Source organism: Micrasema longulum, unplaced genomic scaffold (assembly GCF_059751315.1).
Source record: "Micrasema longulum isolate JH-2025_06_02 unplaced genomic scaffold, ASM5975131v1 h1tg000253l, whole genome shotgun sequence".
Taxonomy (NCBI): domain Eukaryota; kingdom Metazoa; phylum Arthropoda; class Insecta; order Trichoptera; family Brachycentridae; genus Micrasema; species Micrasema longulum.
In genome coordinates this window covers 727,314-747,855 of record NW_028277458.1, presented here as the reverse complement: position 1 = coordinate 747,855, position 20,542 = coordinate 727,314, and the positions used below count along the sequence as shown (strand labels likewise).

Here is a 20,542-nt window from a genome sequence, read left to right as displayed (position 1 = left end):
TCGAATGACTTATTTAATTAAGAACCGTGAAATGATCCATATAAACAACTTTTTCCTGAAATCCTGCATCCATTTCATTTAAAACAATATCGGTAAATTCACAAAAATTGTATTAAATTGACTGTTTTTTATATAATCCGAGATTGGTACTTCCAATTACTTATGAGTGGTTTTATAAAATAATAGACTATAAGGGTGTTTATTTAGATTCAGATCTTTATCTTCATTCTCAGGTCACTAAAACGGTAAGTGCGGGTTGAAACCAGCGGATTTTGGATTTGATTTGTCGGAGATGGATGAATCCATCTCCGACAAATCAAATCCGTACGGATAAATAATTCTCCTAACTAACTAAAACTCTTGTGAATGCTTATGTCGTTTTGTGTCTAGATTACTGTAATGGAATGTGCGCAAATCTCCCAAAATACCAAACTGACAAACTTCAATCTGTTTTCAATGCAGCTGCGAGGCTTATTACGGGGAGTAAAAAAATATTCTCACAATATCTTCAAGATTTGCACTGGTTAAAAAGCCCAGAGATAATAAAATACAAGCTTTGCTGGACAATATCCAAATCCCTTCGTGAAATGACTCCAAAATGCGTATCGAACCTTCGTATTATGGAAAATACATGTCAAAGAAAAGGAACTCTTAGGTCAGCATCTGATTCAGGCAGAGGAAAACTTGTCGAAATCCGGCGCTCCCCAAATACTAAGTTCGGAGATCGTGCTTTTGCCGTTGCCGGCCCCTCTGCCTGGAACCAATTGCCTTCAAACTTACGAATCATCGACAGCCCCAGTCAGTTCAGATCCCAACTAAAATCTCACTTCTTTAATTTATCATACCCTCAATTTTGAATCAGAAAATATAATGTCAGTTTAGCTTAGTTAGAATGTGAGTATAAGTATACAATAGTAAGTCCTTTTTTCTGTTTGCAAATTTTACTTTATAAAATAAATTTACAGAGTTACGCACTTTGAGATTTGAATTACGTAAACGTCTATTCTATATACCGGAAAAAGTTGAGGTTTTAAATTTTGGCAGTGTTGGTCAACTTAGCGGCCCTTCATCATCATGGTCAAACCCTTGTCCGCACCTAGTGACACATAGGGTACTACATTATGCAGCATATCTCGATCGTATGTTACGGGAGCCTAATGTGATTAGAATTACGCTAAAGATAAATAATCGTGAGACCCAAAAGTAAAATCGTATGTTTGTGACCTTGACTATCGTCACTCGGGTGTTATTTTTAATTATTTAAAATAAATTTAATTTTTTACTCTACTTCTGTTATAAAACATATTTTTCCATTTCTCATTTTTCACTTACTTGTATTTAGAATGTGCCTTTCATTTTTTTATATTGTAAGTCCCTTTTTTCATATTGATTAGAATTAGAGTGCCAGTTAGGGTGCAATCACGAAATGATGACGATGGTTTATGTTTCATTATGATTGAAAAGATACCTCTGAAATTCAGAAACGCAGCGATGATGAGGAGGTTTGCTAGTACGATGGCTGCGCCGGTAACGCATATGGCCGCCGCTTGGGCCAGAGCCTGAGATTCCACCCCCAGTCCGATTCCTGTGCTTGCACTTGCCATGATGTCCTGAAAAATTCGCGGTCATTTATATTAAAAAATTCATGTATCTTTATTATTAATTTTACCAAATTTTAATAAATATAAGTATATAACCACTTACTGACTTTTCTATATCTACAGGTTTCGAGACGTACCCATCACTTCGTCAGGACACCGATTAAACCAACCGGCAAAACCCACTATACACCTTCATCACAGTTGTGCACAAATATATAAAACCAACACGACAAGCCTTTTAATAAGCACATGCACTGATAAGGACAAACATGCACTGATAAGTTTATGAAAATATTTTATGTTGTTTGAGAAATACTTGAAAAAAGGGGGAAAGGATGGAGGGAGGGGCTTGAGTTTAATAGGATAAGGGTAAACATTACAATGGAACATCGTATAACGGGTGTCAGGAAATAATCCTGAATAAATCGGCCTTTAATTATATACACTTCTTACCCTGTCTTTCTATTGCAAACAAGTACTAAGAATATTTTAAACCTAAAATATCTATTACTGACCATAGACACGCGAACCAATAAGAACGCGGTTCGGAGTTGCACCGTAATCTCTGCCAAGGGAGGTCACGTTCCGTGAGCTCCGTTAGTGAAAAAATTACAAACAGCGTTATTAGTGGTTTTTCTGCGTTTTTTTTATATGTGTTATACATTGTTCGACTCGTGTTTTTTATGCGCGTCTAACAGTGTTTTTAGTTTTTATGTACGTGTTTTTTTTTGTTCAAAAATAGTAATAAAGTGTTTTTTCGCATTAAAAAGTGCCGAAAAACGCTGCCCTTATGGTAGCGTTTTTCATAAATATTTTTTGCTCATTTGGTGCACCGTCAAAAGACTTTTAAAAAAATTTGCGGTTGATATATACTACCACCTACCGTTTTCGAGACAGACTGTTTTTTCACTTTGCCACGTGGTTGTGAAAAAATCCGTTTGTCACGCAACATAGATAGTGTTGTGATATATAAATCTGCGCGGATTAGTAAGACGAACTGAAAACTAGTTTTAAAATTTTAAAAAAGTTAAATTTAGTGACAATACTGTATAAATAACTAAAAATTGACCTTTTTTGCTGAACGCTCTTCTTGTGGTGAAAGATAAAATTGTGCAATAAACACTATTAGACGCGGCTCGACCAGAGGAACATTTAAATCTGCGACAGCACATTTTTATTTTTTATGGTTCGGAAGTTATTGCGTATTTTCGGTTTTATACCTACGTCGGTTGAGTGAGAAACCACCTGTGGGGTCCCACAGGGTAGGAGGTTTGGGTGCGTTGTTTCCTGGGGCGTTCTCTCGACTGTGCAGTCGATTCTTCGTGTGCTTGAGGAGCGTCCTTCACTTTTGTGCCTTTCCCTTCCCCTTACCCACGGCTTTCGAGCACTCTTTCGTCACGTAGGTGGCACTCCGCGAACCTGAGGACCAGCTAGCTTTTTCCGGCTGTGCATCGACGCCAACTAGAAGATTCACCCCCTCTTAGCGGGTGTTCGGTGTATCAGTTGCGGGCAGAGGGTACGTGAGCGAGGGAGTTACCCCCCAACCTCTCAAACCACTTCGCTCCCGGGGTAGTGTCAGGTTCTGTCCGGCTGCGGGCGGGGTTGCCGGGGACAGGTCATCGGACCAGAACCGGTTATATTTCGTTCGCGGTTGTGAGGCTATATCCTCCTCGGGCCAGGGTTTAGTTTTTGCGGCTGCCCTTGGTTGGCGGGAAGGAATTTATTTTTCTTTTGGCCATTCTCGAGGTTTGGTAACGGGTTGGCACGCAGGTGTCGAGTACCCACTCTAGTCCTGCAGTGACCAGCTTTCGCTTAGATTAGATTCACCGGTCGTCGTTAAGGTCGCATTCCTGGTCGACCACCTCAGCTGCTTGACCTGTTTTTACTAACAGGATCAAATCAGCGCAGGTGATTGGACGGTTTCCGTCGAGCGTTGTTTTACCTCACCCAGAATCTCTGAGTGGGGGGTGTAAACACTCCGTCTCCAGCTTCCAGCTGAAGAGGGATGCCAAAGTCCTTCCAGGTCCAATCCCGACCGCAAATCAGCAGCTGGGAATATCGACGCCGAAGAGAAAGGCCACGGCGATGACTTCGCCTGCAAAGAACCCATTCGAGACGTCAATTTTGACGCCTCGTTCTCTCCCTGTCATTATTAGATCGAAAAGCAGCCCGGAACTGAAGATCAAGAAAGACCAGCCGAAAAAAGTAAATCCCGTCATGGAAAAAAAGCCCAAGCAACCCAAGAAGCTGCACCAACTGAAGAAATCCACTCGCCAGACCCAAGCCAAGGCAAAAGAGGCAACACCGAAGACAGCCGATACAAAGGAGCCGACTCCCTCTGGTTCTGGGACAACGTCCCATACAGCACCAAGGTCAAAGGTACCAACCCCTTCGACTTTGCTAATCGCTTCCCTTGGGGTCCTCACCCCCCCCGCCCATTTCGAGCCAGAAAGTAAGCCAAGAAAGTAAAGCTAGGGTTTCCCAGGACAGCGGTGCCCGTATTTTAACGGCCGTAGTGAACGGTGATGCAGTGGAAAGCCGTCGTTACGGTGACTAGAGTGTGGTTTCCTAGGGAAACGGTGTTATCAACACCATTTAACACCGTTTCCCTAGGAAACCACTCTCTTGTCGACGTTACGACGGCTGTCCACTACATCACCGTTCACTACAGCCGTTAAAATACGGGCACCGCTGTCCTAGGAAACCCTAGCTTTAGTCAGAAGACATGCCTCTCGACGCCATGTCTTTAAACATGATAACCCTTTCGACCAAAGGCCTGCGCATGGTGGACCAGTTGAACTATGTGGACTACTTTAAGGTTTTGGGTCTTACCATAGATCGCAACCTAAATTGGTCCAAACACGTTGACAGTGTTTGTAAAAAAGTCGCAGGTAATTTGTAATAACAAACAAACTTGTGAGAGCCGCCAAACCCACATGGGGTGCATCGCCGGAGGTTATGCAGCAAATATACGTAGGCGCTGTAGAGCCTCTGATTACGTACGCCTCAAGCGTGTGGGTGGACGCGGTCAACAAGAAAGTCAATCGGAAGAAATTGAACTCCATCCAACGACAAATAGCCATCAGGTCATGCAAGGGATACAGAACAATCTCCTTGGTATCAGCACAGGTTTTAAGTGGATTCATGCTACTCGATTTGAGGATCAGGGAGCTTGCAGAAGCATATGAGGTGAAGAAGAGCCTCACTTTGGAAGACTTGCCACAGGACAGATTTTACCAGGGAGTGGGAGACTATTTCTCACTTCCTCATCCGGCGGAGCGCTATCCGATAGATCACGGCTATGATGATCAGGTTCTGCCTGGAACGGTGCAGGAAGAGTTGAGGATCTACACAGATGGCAGTCTCTTGGACGGCAAAGTGGGTGCAGCGTTTGTACCTTACGATGGCGTCAGAGAGCTGCCGTCGAGAAAGTTAAAACTCAGCGATTTCTGCTCCGTGTTTCAGGCGGAACTCTTTGCGATCAGAGAAGCCCTGGTCTATGTTTTGAAGAAACCACCAAACAGATGGAAGAAAATAACGATTCTGACAGATTGCAAATCTGGCGTCCATGCAATAACTGACCGAAATTCGGTCTTGTAATGGACATTAGAACAGATATCCAGAAACTTCGATGCAGACACCAGGACGTGTACATCGGCTGGATACGGGGACACTGCGGAATCCTTGGCAACGAAAAGGCTGACGAAAAGGCTCGGGAAGCTACACTCAAGAAGACAGCCCCCGATTTTGCCGATTTCCCGCTCAGCTTTGCCAAAAGAAAAATAAGAAGCAGAACCCTTCAAGTCTGGAACGATCGTTATTTAAGTGAACCTACCGGAAGTATAACTAAAATGTTTTTCCCTACCATTTTCCATGCCTGTGATTTCAGGAGAATGCAGAATGCTGGCTACGAGCTCACCCAGATGCTTACGGGTCATGGTGGGTTTATGAGCTACCTGCATCGTTTCAAACTCTCCGAAATCGACAGCTGCCTATGCGACGATGAAACTCCTCAAGATGTCCCTCACCTGTTGACGCATTGCCCCCTTTTTAGCTTTTAAAGACAACAGCTGGAGGCGCGATGCAGAAGCTTAGGTGAAGATCTATGCGACATCCCATCGGTGAAAGGTAATAAAGAACTCACACGAGAGGTAGTATTATACATGATCAATATAGTGCAGGCTATTGGTAAAATAAATCAAAGTAGGGAAGAAAATGCCGAACACTCCTCTAGTGGAACGGAAGGCCTGTTGACTACTGCCAACAGGCCGGCTTCTCCTGAAGAGTTTTGAGTGGTTTCCTCTCCACATAAGCAAATGCTGAGAAGTTCCTGATTGGCCCACATTAGTATATCCCTCCTGATCCCAACAGTTTAGATAAATTTAAAGAAAATTAATTGCAAAAAAATCCTCTTTTGAAATATAAACCTTGTATATTATAAGCAAGGTAAATAATAAAGCAACTCCTACATAAAAAAAAAAAAAGAACGCGGTTTGTTAAACAATCAGAACGGTACATTCCGGGTAACCCCCGTCCTTCAGTGGTCCCTAAAATAGAACAAAAAAATTGCGTCAGCCCCTTTCTGCTCCTGTGAGAGGGAAAGAGTAGCGGTCTGTGCGGGGAGAAACAGGAATTAACTCGCCCGCCATCGTTCGCCCCTCAGTGAGAGAACCGGCTTCGAGGTGCGAAAACGTTCTCTCAACTCAAAAATGGACAAAATAATACCTCGCTACAGTTTTGTTCCTCATAACCACCCGGCCAGTTGTTAATAGTGTCTTCGTCAACTTTAGATTCAAGTACGTAGTACGTCACTCCTCTTCATTCAATCTAGAAGCCGCCCGGCTTATCATTATACTGATAAATTCATAAGTTTAACATAGAGCGTTAGGAGGACCCCCCGTGTACATTAGGATGACCCCCCGTACACGGTTGACCATGCACACGATTGGAGGACCCTGTAGGCCGTGCCGCATCATGATAACCCTGCAAATAATTGGATGCCCCCGCACACGTCATGGTTAGGCTGCTTCCCATCAGGATGACTCCTCATACGTTTTGTAGACCCTCCGGTTTGAGAGGACCAGCTTCAATCCAACGAAACAAAAATCATTCTTCCAACGTAAACTCTTCAGTTCTTTTTCTCTTGTCCTTCGACAAGAATTGCGTTTTAATAGATAAACACCTTAATTATTAATTAAATAATTTTTATCTTTATTATTAAGCAATAATTAACCAAAATAGTTATTTGTATAAAAAAACGTTTTTTTTAAAGAATTCATTACGTAAATACTAGGTGGATATAGTATTTACGATTGAATTCTTCTCCATTTAATATCATTATTAGTATCTTTATATTATTACTATAGAAATGATTGATTGCGTCTGTCCTCTTTCTATACGGGCCTATTTTGCCCGCTGGACGTCCGGTCAACGTGGGCAAAACTCAGCCGCAGATCCCCGACCTCAGACCATCCACCTCACCCGACCACCGAGTAGCCAGATTACAAAAAACACCACGCTTCCAGTCAACGAGGACGACAAAAATATTTTTTATGAAACGGCTAGCGATTGAATCCACATACGTGTAAATTTGTTTTATGATTCAAATGGCAGATAAAATATTTATGTAAATTCTGGTAAAAAAAATAAATTTTTCCAATGAATAAAAAAAACTATAACAGAAATCTTAGGTAATATATTTTAACGTTTCTCAGATCGGCCGCTAGATGGCAGTAGTAAAATCAGTTTTTCTCAATGTTTTTATTTTGCTTATAAAATAATATCTAAAAAAGACTGAACAATATTTTGAGTTTGTCTAAATTTTTGTAGACAAGGACTGGATTCAACTCCCTGGGAATAAAGGTTTTAGCTCTTTAACTTCACAAACAACAACAGATGAAAGAGTTGAAGGAATATAGATGTTCAAATATCGGCAGAATGGTGAATGTTACACAGTGTGTAAAGTGGCCAGCCATTGACAGGTCATAACTTCTTAACCGATTTAGTAAACCTATATAAAATTGGAAATGGCGCGCTGGACAGCCCTGATTTAACGCGACTGGTCAATATTAAAATACCTTCCCGTCGCACACGAAATAAGTCGGTGTTTGTCGAGGTGTCCAGCGGGCACAACTACTATGTAAATTCACCTATAGCTAGACTTCATCGCCTTGGTAATGAATATGGCGATGTTGATATATTTCGTTACTCATTGAGCATATTCAAGACCAAAGTACTACAGGCGACCGACGCGACTGAGTCTAGTCAATAAATCCTCGATCGTATTTATGTATGCTTAAAATTTGGCCCGTGTTATGTTTTATATTTTTAGTTTATAAAACCCTTTTCAGTTTTCAACATTTTAAATAACTTCACTTTAAAGTTTAGTTTACCGGTGTAAAAAAAAATTTAAAAAAAATTATAATTATGTTTTATTTGAATCCTGATATGCCTTATATTATAAACATAATATAATGTATGTATTATGTCTTAATAGTGTATTATGTTAACTATGTAACTTTATTTTTAAATCTTAATAATATTTTTATTTAATTTTTATACTTGAAAAAATGTTAACTATGTTTAGTGTGTAACTTTTTCTTATTATATAGTATGTATAATGTAAAAGCCCCATGGGCGTCAACAGAAAGAAAAATAAAAATAAAAATAAAATAAGCCCTGTAGATGCCTAGACTTCTATATTACCTTCTCTTAAATGTTCTTCATCTCTGTTGTAATATGTTAAATAAGACTGATTTACGTGAGGTTTTTGGAAATACGAAATTTCAAAATGTGATTTTTCTCAAGTCTGACTATTTTGTGCTACAATTCACCACGTAAGTATTTGGTTTGTAGTGAATTAAAAAAAATAATAATAACAATAGATAGACAAAAAAAGTAGCTTGCTGAGAAAACAGAAAAAAGTAAGTATTTGGTTTGTGGTGTAGTAAATAAATTAAAAATAATAGCAGACGCAGAAAAAGTAGCTTAAATCACAATAAATTTTTGTGGTCTCACCAGGAATCGAACCCGGAACCTTCCATGCGTGAGTCAAGCATCTTAACCACTTCACTCCAGGAAAATGAGAACCAATTTGTGGTAGAGCGTGGTGCGATGCTCGGACCTCTGATCCTCAAAAGGGTGAAATTTCACAGTGTCCGAGATTCGAATAATTCAAATGAGGCCCGCAGAGGCAAATAAAGTGAGGCCCGAAGGGCCGAATTACGTAGCCGGTAACAGTCTGTTGCCTGCTAGTTTTTATTATTACTGTTGACAGGATATAAAAATTGTTTGATTGATTCTCTCTTAGTTTTCTATTTAAAAGAGTATTTATCAACTCAATTATATGTCTATTATAATAGTAATATCTAAGTTTAGAAAGAGGAACATTTATGGACGATGCGACATTGAATGGAATGCAGAATGTTTTTGGGAAGTAGGGTGAAACCTTAATCTATTAAAATCAAGCCCTTCCCTCCGACCCCCCCCCCCCTACCCCCTTTTTCAACTATTTCTCAAACAACATAAAATATTTTCATGACCTAATCAGTGCATACGCTTATTAGAATGCATGCCGTGTAGGTTTTGTGCAACAACTGTGGTGAAGGTGGGTGGGTTTTGCAATTTGGTTTAGTTGGTGTCCTGACGAAGAGACGGGTTCGTCTTGAAACCGGTAAACATATAAAAGTCGGTAAGTGGTTATATACAAATATTTAACAAGATTTTGTAGAGTAATTTTTTATTCGTATAATAAGTATTTCTGTCAAACGGGTTGAGATGAAAAACCCGTTTGACAGAAATACTTACTGGGCCTTTGACTTGTCGTTGTGCGGTTTAATTACACAGTTTACACGCCGTCTAACACTCACCGTTCTGCCGTAGAGTGGAATTCGATCCACGGACCTTTGATTCGTGAGTCTGAGAGTCTGGCTAGTGCCACGGGACCACAACCCGATTATAAATCATTATTCTTTGAATCAGAGGCCCATCCGGTACTTCTGTTTCACAAAAATAATGCAAAGGGTACATTTTTAGATGATTTCTTCTTGTATCTTCCAGTGCAGTTATTTGTGACAAATTGCTCTACCAGTAAGCTAAAACTGAAAGAGTGGATGGCCAATTAAAAGTTCAAGTGCGAATTGAAAATTTTGAAAGATGTGTTTGCCTTTTTACTTATTACCCATTGTTTGCGCGCGTCCACGACGTTAAAAGTAATAAAAATGAGGAAGTTAAGGGCTACGGTAAATTGGATATAAAAATGTTTTCTTTCAAATGCATTAAATTGTGCGCTGAAATTCCTTGAATCGACCAATCATAGAGTCTTGTGATATATTTCTGGTTTACGGGAGGCCAATTCACCAATCAGCGTCACACGCAGATGAAGATCGGTACAAAACTTCATGCCGATCTTCAGGAGCTGTTAAAAAGTACGGATGCATTTGGCGAACAACTGCATTTGACAATTAATGTTGGTAAAAATCAAAATAGATAAGATTTGGCCGAAGTGACTACTTCGCATTTTCTCTCCAATCAAAGGGTAGTGACATTGAAAAGGTGAAAAAATTTAGATACCTCAGCAGCATTCTAACAGAGACTCTCGATATAAAAATTAAAGATTTGGAAATCTAATGCAGAAATTGAAAAAAATTAAATCCCTCTTCTGCTATCATAATATGAACGTTCAAATAAGGCAAAGATTGGTAATGTGCGGTCTGTATTGTTGTATGTCAGTGAGACTTGGACTCTGAAAGTGAACACTATAAACAGGCTGGAGGCGTTTGAGATGTGGTTATATCGTAGTATGCTTAAGATATTTTGGACAGACCTGACAACGAACTCTGAAGTCTTAAGTCGAACCAGAACGAACAGAGATCTCTCACGTACACAAGAACTGTTTTTTCTATTTTACATGATGGGAAACGTTAATGTAAATGCTTGTATTAAATTTTCATAAAATTTGTATTTAGTTACAATCATAAAATTAAGAATAGTCCAGAAACCGCATAAGCACATCAAACAGAAGGCGATTCAACTACTCATAAATGAGTAGGTTTACGTTTCGACCCATTAGTTTCTTTGTAGACGTCGCTCAGTACGCAACACCTGATTTGAATTCAACTATGCCGTGTTGTGTCCTTTTAAAGTGTAATAAATACTGCTTGGATCTTAAAGAAATAGGATGCAATCACATTTCGTGTGTAATTAACAAATGCATTACTTAAAAATTGAATTATTTTTCCATCTGTCAGATTGTCGAAGAAAAAAAATGGAAATTTGTTAGTGTTTCCTGGGTAGTAAATTTGTTTTCCCCTTCTTTACTCATCTAATGAGAGAATCAATGAAAATTGGATCTCAGATCAAACAACTCTGTGGTGGACATTTGACCGACATTATCTTCAAAACATCAAATATTATTTAACATGATATAAAAATATCCGTTCTATGTAAAATAAAATTTGTTTTATATTTTAAGTTTAATGTTAATTACTTCAATTGCTCTTATTAAATGACCCTTTACTTATCTACTATGTTGTGTCGATCAATATTTCCGCGTGCACAATAAAATTTTTAAGAAATTAACAGATTGCCTTTTTTTACCTTACATTTGTGTTATGATTTTTTTTCCCATCAAGCAACATTACGCTGCGACCTCACGAATGCGCGCGGCGAAAGTAGGGTATAGTGGGAGAATTATTAGACACAGTCCGATGTATTTAAATATGATTCTACGCTCCTTCTGGACTATTCTTAATTCTATGGTTAAATATTTTATATATATATATTTTTTTAAAGAAAACATAAAAGTTGTTAAAATATCGTATTCGGGGCATATAATGCGTGGAGAAATGTACCGCGTGCTTCATTTTATGTTGAAGAGCAAGCTTGAGGGTCACCGAGGGGCTGGAAGAAGACAAATGTTCCGGCTACGTAATATACGAGACTGTAAAGCAGATTTTCCGGGCAGCACGGGACAGAGACACCTTCGCCAGAGCGATTGTCAAAGTTGGGGATGCCCGACAGGACACTAAGAGAAGAGGAAGAAAACTTCATTAAATAAAACCGAAAAAAAATCTGAATGTTGATAAAACGATGCATAAAAATATTTTTTATATTGTTTGATAATCTATTGACAAATAAAAAAAGTGATTAACAAACACTGAACATCCTCATTATTATTTTCTTCTTTCACTGTATCGCACATTCATATTATTTACGTACAATATTTCAAAATGAGTAGGATAATTTTTTATATTTTATTTCATTCAATTCAATTTAAGAACTGTTGTGAATTTTTAATTATTGTATTGAAATAGTTTTAAAAAAATACATTAAAAAAAATAAGGCAATCTTTCGTAATAAATGACAAGCTGACAAGCCGGTTTCGCGGTTTAGTGGGCTTCATTATTTTTCCTTTTATATTTTCTGTTCATGTTTACCTTCTTAAATAAAAATAAATACCAAAAAAATAGTGTTGTCGAAAAATAATAAAATTACATTAGTTTACTATAAACTAACAACAATAATATATTTGAGAATTGCATATGATGAACGCTTATCACGAGCTCTTTAATACGGACGGTGATTGATTTATCATTCATAATTCACAAGTCATCGAGCGATCGCAGAACGTCAACCAATTATGTAGTTGGTTTTTAAATCACTTTCCGCCTTTAGTAAAAGAAGGACCACGTTTAATTCGTGTTTTACGAATTGAATTCGTACAAGTTCATTTGTATCCATATTATAACTCACTGATCTTTTCGACCGATAATTATATCTGTAAATTCATTGTTTTACGCATTTAGGTAATATAATATAAGTTAAAACGTATTCATTTAAATCTTTACCAAAAAGCCACGCAAAGTGGCTCGGTAGAATGTTAGTAAGGTAATGTAAAAATGTTTTTTTTTTTTTAGAAGGTTACCAACTTTGGCCAAAGTAGTTTTATTCAATTCAATGTTTTTGTGGCGGGTCGACAACGACGGCACGAGCCGAACATTGCCGAACGCCGACGTAGAGCGTACGAACGGGCCAAACCGGCTAGGAGAAAACTACCGGATTCCGACCTCACCGCACGCGTCTTCGAGGCACAAAATTACCGCCAATTTAGATTTACCAACTTCATTTTATTTTGCCTAATATAGTTATTAGAATCCTTCTTTCAATGTGTTAGCTTCAGTAGTTTAGTTTCGTGAATAAATCTTTGTGTAAAACGTAAGTACCCTGTTTTACTTGCTCTCATTCTGTGCACCCACATAACTTTGTACACCACAAAAGTGGTATACCCCGACGTTTGAACACGAAAACACAACATTAAACAATCAATCACGGTGACCCCATTCAAATTCCATAAAAATTGCGCAAAATTTCAGACAGAAATATCTTCGCTTGACAAAATTGTACAACAATTACTTTTTTTCGGTCGGTACATGAAAAATTTAAAATTTCATTTTTAATTTGATTGCACTTTTAAATTATTTGTAATTAATCAAGGTTAATCTATTTCAAGGTTAACTTATTGTAAGGTTAATTAATTTAGTATAATAGAATTATATTATAATAATTATAATATATAATAGAATTAGATTTTTCAAAGACCGAGCGAATCGAGTGAATTTTTCTGTCGGTAACAATCTTCAATGTAAATGTAACTAATGTAAATGTAATTAATGTAACTAGTGAATTGATTAAACTGTGATTAATTTCTTAACAATATTACTCGGCCGGGATTAATTCAAACAGGTGATTCATAATTTAACTAAAATTATTATAAACAAACATAATATAATACGTTCGAGCGACTCGCTCACCAAAAATCGCACGCCGAGTAATACATTCCTACAACACATATAAATTTTATTTTTTTTTTATTTTTCTTGAGTCGAACACACAAACAATTCACACGAACATTTACATAGGGTGCCAGATTGAGTAGAGGTACTTACAGGGTACCGGAACATAATTATTTTTGACAAATATTATATGGCGAGACAAGCGTGACGTAGGCATCCGAAAGTTTTCTCCTTGTGAACGCACTGCGGGAGTAAGTTTTTTTTTTACCAGCGAAATCTATCGGAAATATTTTTCAGCTGGCGCAGTCGTGCACAATACTTGCAATTTGTAAAATTTTATTTTTGTAAACAACTTGAAACTATCAAACAAACAGATATTCGGGCGGCTAAGCCGACGAATGTTTAACTTAGTACGTGGACATTAGTATCCATACTTTTTTTCTATATACATTATATTGTGTGACTGTACTATATATGTTTATATTTTTAACCTAGGCTATGCATGTTATTATGTGTTACAGATTTGAAGTTTTACCATAAACATTTTTAAACTTGAGATATTGTACAACGGACAATCAAAAGGAATATTAATATTGAGGGGACCACTCAGGCTTGGAGAATACAAATACCTAATAGTTGGAAAATGTGTTCCGCCGTATGGTAAAATAATTATTTAAATTTTCTGTTTTTAATTTTCTTTTCTATAACTTGCACAGTACATACATAACAAATAGTGACTCTGACATTTAAAAAATAAATATTTTTGTTTGAAATTTAAATTTAAATTTAAATTTAAATCTAATAATTTAAACTTAACTTTTTAATACAACTACACTCATTATTGAATACTTTTATTTCAATATGTTAACTTATACTGTAATCATTATTACATACATTTTTCTGAATTTTTTTTTTAAAAACGAATATTTTTAAACTGTAAACAATGGCTAACAAGGACAACACTGACTTGACAAATATCAACACAGCAAACAACATGTTCCACACGGATAGGATTAGCGTTAAACTACCACAGCTATGGGTGAACAACATCGAACTTTGGTTTAAACAGATAGAAGCACAATTCGAGTTGGCAAACATAGTTTCAGAAGACGCACGTTATAGTCACTTAGTGTCAAAACTTGAACAAACGCACATAGAACAAGTTTCAGATATTTTACTCATGGAACCGAACCGAGCAAAATATACGAGGCTGAAGGAAGCTATAATCCAACGCATGGGCTGTCCACAGGACAGAAGGAGAGAAAAACTGTTTTCTTCCTTACAGCTTGGGGATCGAAACCCATCCAGCCTACTTAGAGAGATGCGGACGCTAGCAATAGGTTTACAAATAGACGAAACGACGTTGCAATACTTGTGGATACAACAACTGCCCAAGACGATCCAAGCGCATTTAGCCATAAGCGAAGATGACTGGGATAGGCAAGCGACGATAGCAGATCGCCTAATACAGGTGTACACACAGGATAATGTAGCGGTAGTAGGTACCAACAATAAAAATAACATTTGTAGTTTAGAACAGTCCGTACAAGCTCTAACCCATAAGGTAGAGAGTTTATTTCACACAATCAACAAACAGCATAGTCACAACAACAATAACAATAGATTCAAACACACAACAAGTAACAGCAGTAACAATTTCAATAACAACAAATACAACAACAATTTCAACAAAACAAGCTATAGGGCCAACGGAAATAACAAGAAAACTATTCTTTGTTACTTCCACACAAAATTTGGCGATCAAGCTAAGAAATGCGTCACACCATGTGAATTTAAACCGCATCTAGCTTCAAAAAACTAGATGGTCGAATCATAGCGGAGGCGGCTGATTCAACCAACACAACACGTCTCTTTGTTAAAGATCGTGATACCGGTGTGTCATACCTCGTTGACTCCGGATCGGAAATATCATTAATTCCTAGATCTTTACACAAACGCCATGGAGAAAAGTCTAAGCTAATTCTCTATGCAGCGAACGGGACTACGATCCAGAATTTCGGAGTTACCACGGTAACACTGAATCTGGGATGTAAACAAATGTTTACATGGAAGTTTATAATAGCGGATACGACACGCCCTATTATAGGAGCAGATTTTCTCCACAACTTCCACCTGTTAGTAGATGTTAGGAACAAACGGTTAGTAGACAATACAAACGGCAAGATAGTCAGAGCATTTGACATCTCCACAAACAACAACATAACATGTTCCATATCATTAACAGACAAAACCAACATTTACCACTCACTCATATTGAAGTATCCACAACTAGTAGATATCAATAAACCATACGCAGGGCTGGATAAACACAACACAATCCACCATATAGATACCCGTGGCAAACCCGTTATGTGTAAGACTCGTCGGCTGTCCCCAGAACTACTGAGGCAGGCGAAGCAAGAGTTCGATCACATGGTGGCTCAAGGTATTTGTAGACCCTCCAAGAGTGAGTGGGCCTCTCCATTGCATATGGTGAAGAAGAGCGATGGTACTTATCGCCCTTGTGGCGATTACCGTAGCTTAAACGCACAGACGGTACCTGATCGTTATTCCTTGCCACATATCCACGATATATGCAATGACTTATTTAACTGTAAAATTTTTTCCAAAATTGACTTACAACGAGCATATCACCAAATTCCAATTAATGAAACTGACATTAAAAAGACAGCTATAACCACACCATTCGGGTTATTTGAATTTGTAAGAATGCCATTCGGACTATCATGCGCTGCACAAACATTCCAACGTCACATCAACGAAGTCACAAGAGGTCTAGAAGGAGTACACGCATATATCGACGATATATTGATCGCTTCACCAGACGAAGAAACACATGTGGAACACTTAAAAGCTTTGTTCCAGCGACTTCAAGATCATGGAATGGTGGTAAACCCATCTAAATGCGAGTTTGCCAAGAAAACACTGTTATTTCTTGGTTATGAAATTTCGGCTGAAGGCATCGGACCCTCGCCAACAAAAGTGGAAGCCATCACGAACCTCAACAAGCCAGAAACCATTAAGCAGTTGAGAAGATTCTTGGCCATGGGAAACTTCTACCGAAGATTCATACCACGAGCAGCACACAAATTGATACGACTACACGATTACCTCAAGGGAGCAAAAAAGAATGACAACAGAAAAGTAGAGTGGAACGAAGTCACTACACACGATTTCGAAGAGGTCAAGAACTCGCTGATCAACGCCACTAAGCTTAGCTACCCAGAGGAAAGCAGCAAGATGTCAGTGTGGACAGACGCCTCAGATTACGCAATCGGAGGCGTGCTACAACAAACCACAGACGGCATCAACTACAAACCGATAAGTTTCTTCTCAAAAAAGTTGAACAAGGCTCAGTGTTCATATAGTACGTACGACAGGGAACTACTAGCCATTTTTGAGACTGTAAGGTACTTTCAACATTATCTGGAGGGCAGAGAATTCTGTATATACACGGACCATAAACCACTACAATTCGTGTTTAGAAGGAAAAGTCACGACAAAGAAAGCCCCAGACAACTCAGATATCTAGACTACATCTCACAGTTCAGCACGGACATCAAATACATAAAAGGAGAAGACAACGTCGTCGCCGATACCTTATCAAGAATCGACATGATCGAACAAGAGGCAAACATATCGTTCGAAAAGATCCATAAAGAACAAAGGCAGGACAACGAACTACTCGCACTCTTGGACGACAAGAACACTGCTCTGAACCTGATCAAAACCAACATGCAGGGACAAGAAATCGTCTTCGATCTCAACAAAGGCAACATGCGACCGTACATCCCAAAAACGCTACAGAGATCTTTCTTCAACCAAGTGCATAACCTCAACCATGCAGGAGCCGACGCCACGACCAAGACCATCAGTCAAAGAGGCGTCTGGAAAAATATGAAAGCAGACTGCGCAGCTTGGACGAAGGCCTGCATACCCTGTCAGAAGAGCAAAGTCAACAAACACACGAGGACACCGATCATCAAGATCGACATGCCGAGACAGAAATTCTGCGTGGTCCATGTCGACCTCATCGGACCTTTTCCACCATCAGAGGGACTGAGGTACTGCCTCACATGTATCGACCGATACACTCGATGGGCGGAAGTAATCCCTATCGCAGATATCCAGACCCACACAATCATCAGAGCCATCTGGGACAACTGGATTGCGAGATACGGCGTACCGGAGAAAATTATAACTGATCAGGGTAGGCAATTCATGTCTACGGACTTTAACTTGTTTTGTTCCAGATCAGGCATAGCACACTCCAACACGACGCCTTACCATCCACAAAGTAATGGCATGATCGAGCGATTTCATAGAACGCTGAAGACGGCCATTAAAGCTCACCACCCGGTTCCGTGGACAAAATCGATCAGCACCATACTACTCGGACTGAGGGCCACACTGCGCACGAATGCAGAGCACTCAGTAGCAGAGATGCTGTATGGGTGCAAACTAAAGTTACCAGCAGACATCCTGGAGCAGACGAACGACTACATTGACCCGGACTCCTACACTAGGCAACTGGTAAATTTCATGCAAAACGTCAAACCAAGGCCAGTCGAGCACCACAATAAAGGTAACGTTTTCATCCACCCGGAACTAAAGAGAGCCACACACTTGTTTCTGAGGGACGACAGAGTGTACAAACCCCTGATGCCGAACTACAAGGGGCCCTACAAGGTCATCACCAGGGCGGAAAAGACGGTAACACTGGACGTGGATGGCGAACATAAAAAGGTTTCGCTGGACAGGTGCAAGCCGGCGTTCCAGACAGCGGAAGAACGAGCCAGTCCAGCAGAAACGGAAACACCAACAGAACAACCGGCATACACAACGCGTAGCGGCAGGAGGGTGATACAGCGTCAGTTTTGAAAAACAGATTTCAAAACTTGGAAGGGGGCTGTGTGGCGGGTCGACAACGACGGCACGAGCCGAACATTGCCGAACGCCGACGTAGAGCGTACGAACGGGCCAAACCGGCTAGGAGAAAACTACCGGATTCCGACCTCACCGCACGCGTCTTCGAGGCACAAAATTACCGCCAATTTAGATTTACCAACTTCATTTTATTTTGCCTAATATAGTTATTAGAATCCTTCTTTCAATGTGTTAGCTTCAGTAGTTTAGTTTCGTGAATAAATCTTTGTGTAAAACGTAAGTACCCTGTTTTACTTGCTCTCATTCTGTGCACCCACATAACTTTGTACATCACAAAATTAGGCCACCAACTAGGTGCCTACATAAAGGTGGTAACAACACGACTAAATTTTTAATCAATTGCGTGGGTCTTATTCATATTCTGGATATTGCAAGAGATTGCAAGAGATTGCCTAGCAAGTCACAAAACATTAGTAGTATTTGCTGTTGTCTGTTTCCTCGTATTGATTAATTATTATTCGCACTATCCTTCCTTTTAGGTCACTGACAAATGTTCAAATATATCATGCCATTTAAAAATAGTTATTTGATTAGATCGTTATATAATCCAGTGAAGAAATAAACGACTACCGCTAAATGATTGTTTCATATTAGGGTGATTCTAAACGAAAATATCAAACGAATTGTTCATAGATGGCGCTTTTATCATTTCTCATTGAAAATTGCCATTTAATGAAAATTTTACGAAACTTAGTTAGCGGAAACTAAACTATATTGATTGTAACAAATACCATAACAATATAATTTCGGTCTTTTTCACATAATGGTGTACAAAACAAAAAATATGATAAGTTATAATACATTATAGTGGTAAGTATGTATATTAAATGTAGTCGGAATGGTAATAAAAATAAAGATAGTGATAATAATAATAACGAATTAAAAATTATAATTTAAAAAAAATATTTTTACATCTTAGGCACTATTCAAACAATTATGACTTATAATTAGTGACTCACTTTAAATGTTATTATGGATTATTATACAAAAGAAACTACTATTTATTTCGAGCACTGAAATCGCCGCGCTTACATTATGAGTACGTCAACTAGTGTGTCAATTAGTTTTATATTTTCGTTTAGTTGAAATCTTAATTGAATTTATTTTCTGACTTGTTATATATAACTTAAACTTTGACGTTTACTCGAAAGAAAAATAAACGTCGTTTACCTACGTTTCGAAGGTTAACAAGAAAGTTTGCGCCATAACTATTATTTGAATTCGTAAAGTTTTATTATATCAATCAATTGGTGATTAAAAACAAGGTTGTTTTATTTATTTAATTAAATTGAATAACCACAAAGTTAGTGCTTCAAATGTAAACTTTATTTTATTATATCATTTGATCATCAAATGATGTAAATATATATGCTATTAAAGTAAGTGTAAATACTAGTTTCTGTACTCATTTTTGAAATACCTTAATAATAATTTATTTTTAAAATAACATGCTAAATTTGACTTACCAGTTTGTTCATTTGGAATGTATGTGGTAAGTTTTAAGGTGAAACATTGTCACATATTCTAAGTTTTTCACAAAATCGATCGTGTGTCAAACTCGAATAATAGTTTTGACAGTCGCGAATCGGGGAAATCGCTTAATCACACCCCCGGGACCGATCATCATTTGAGTATTGCTATTATTGCGAGTTGAGAGTTGAGAGGTGTAGAAAGGCGCAAAACAATCGACCGAAAGCGAGTCGTTGTCAGGTCGGCGCGGCGCGGCGTCGGCGTCGGCGTCGTGGGGAGCCGCCAACTGCCAACAAACAGCCCTTACTTCCAGCGGTCGATTCGATCTTGCGCAAGCGTATTACAACTAGTGATACAAAAAGGTAAATGGTAATTGATGATAATTTTACCAATTTTTCGTAAAATACTAATTTTTATTGGTCGAAGACATAACTAATACCGAATACCGGTAGCTTTATATATGATATTTTTGATAGAATCGGTATTCACTTCATAACACTTTACGATGAATTTGATTACGAGTGTTCCACGTTTTTTTTATTGAAAAAACACAACTACAGTTTCGGGGGAACACTCCTCTCATCGATGCGACGGGTGATTCTAATTCTTATTCTGAGAGAGGGGGGATGGATGACTTCTAAGATACACGATTAGAGTGATATCGAAGAGAGAGAGAGAAAAGCTGCTATTTGCGCAAGCTTGTCACTAACT

General features: G+C 38.5%; 1 protein-coding gene across 1 annotated transcript in view; it reads right to left on the bottom strand.

The window, feature by feature from the left end:
• LOC148283210 (melatonin receptor pdcr-1-like) overlaps window positions 1-20,433 on the bottom strand; it is a 29,185-nt gene extending 8,752 nt beyond the window's left edge. Inside the window, exons 1-2 of the mRNA XM_088223901.1 lie at window positions 19,828-20,433; window positions 1,469-1,610 (exon numbers count right to left, since the gene is read on the bottom strand). Of these exons, the coding sequence (XP_088080027.1) occupies window positions 1,469-1,610; window positions 19,828-19,839 (154 nt within the window). The 5' untranslated portion in view covers window positions 19,840-20,433. The remainder of the gene's footprint in view (window positions 1-1,468; window positions 1,611-19,827) is intronic.
• Window positions 20,434-20,542: the final 109 nt, after the last annotated feature.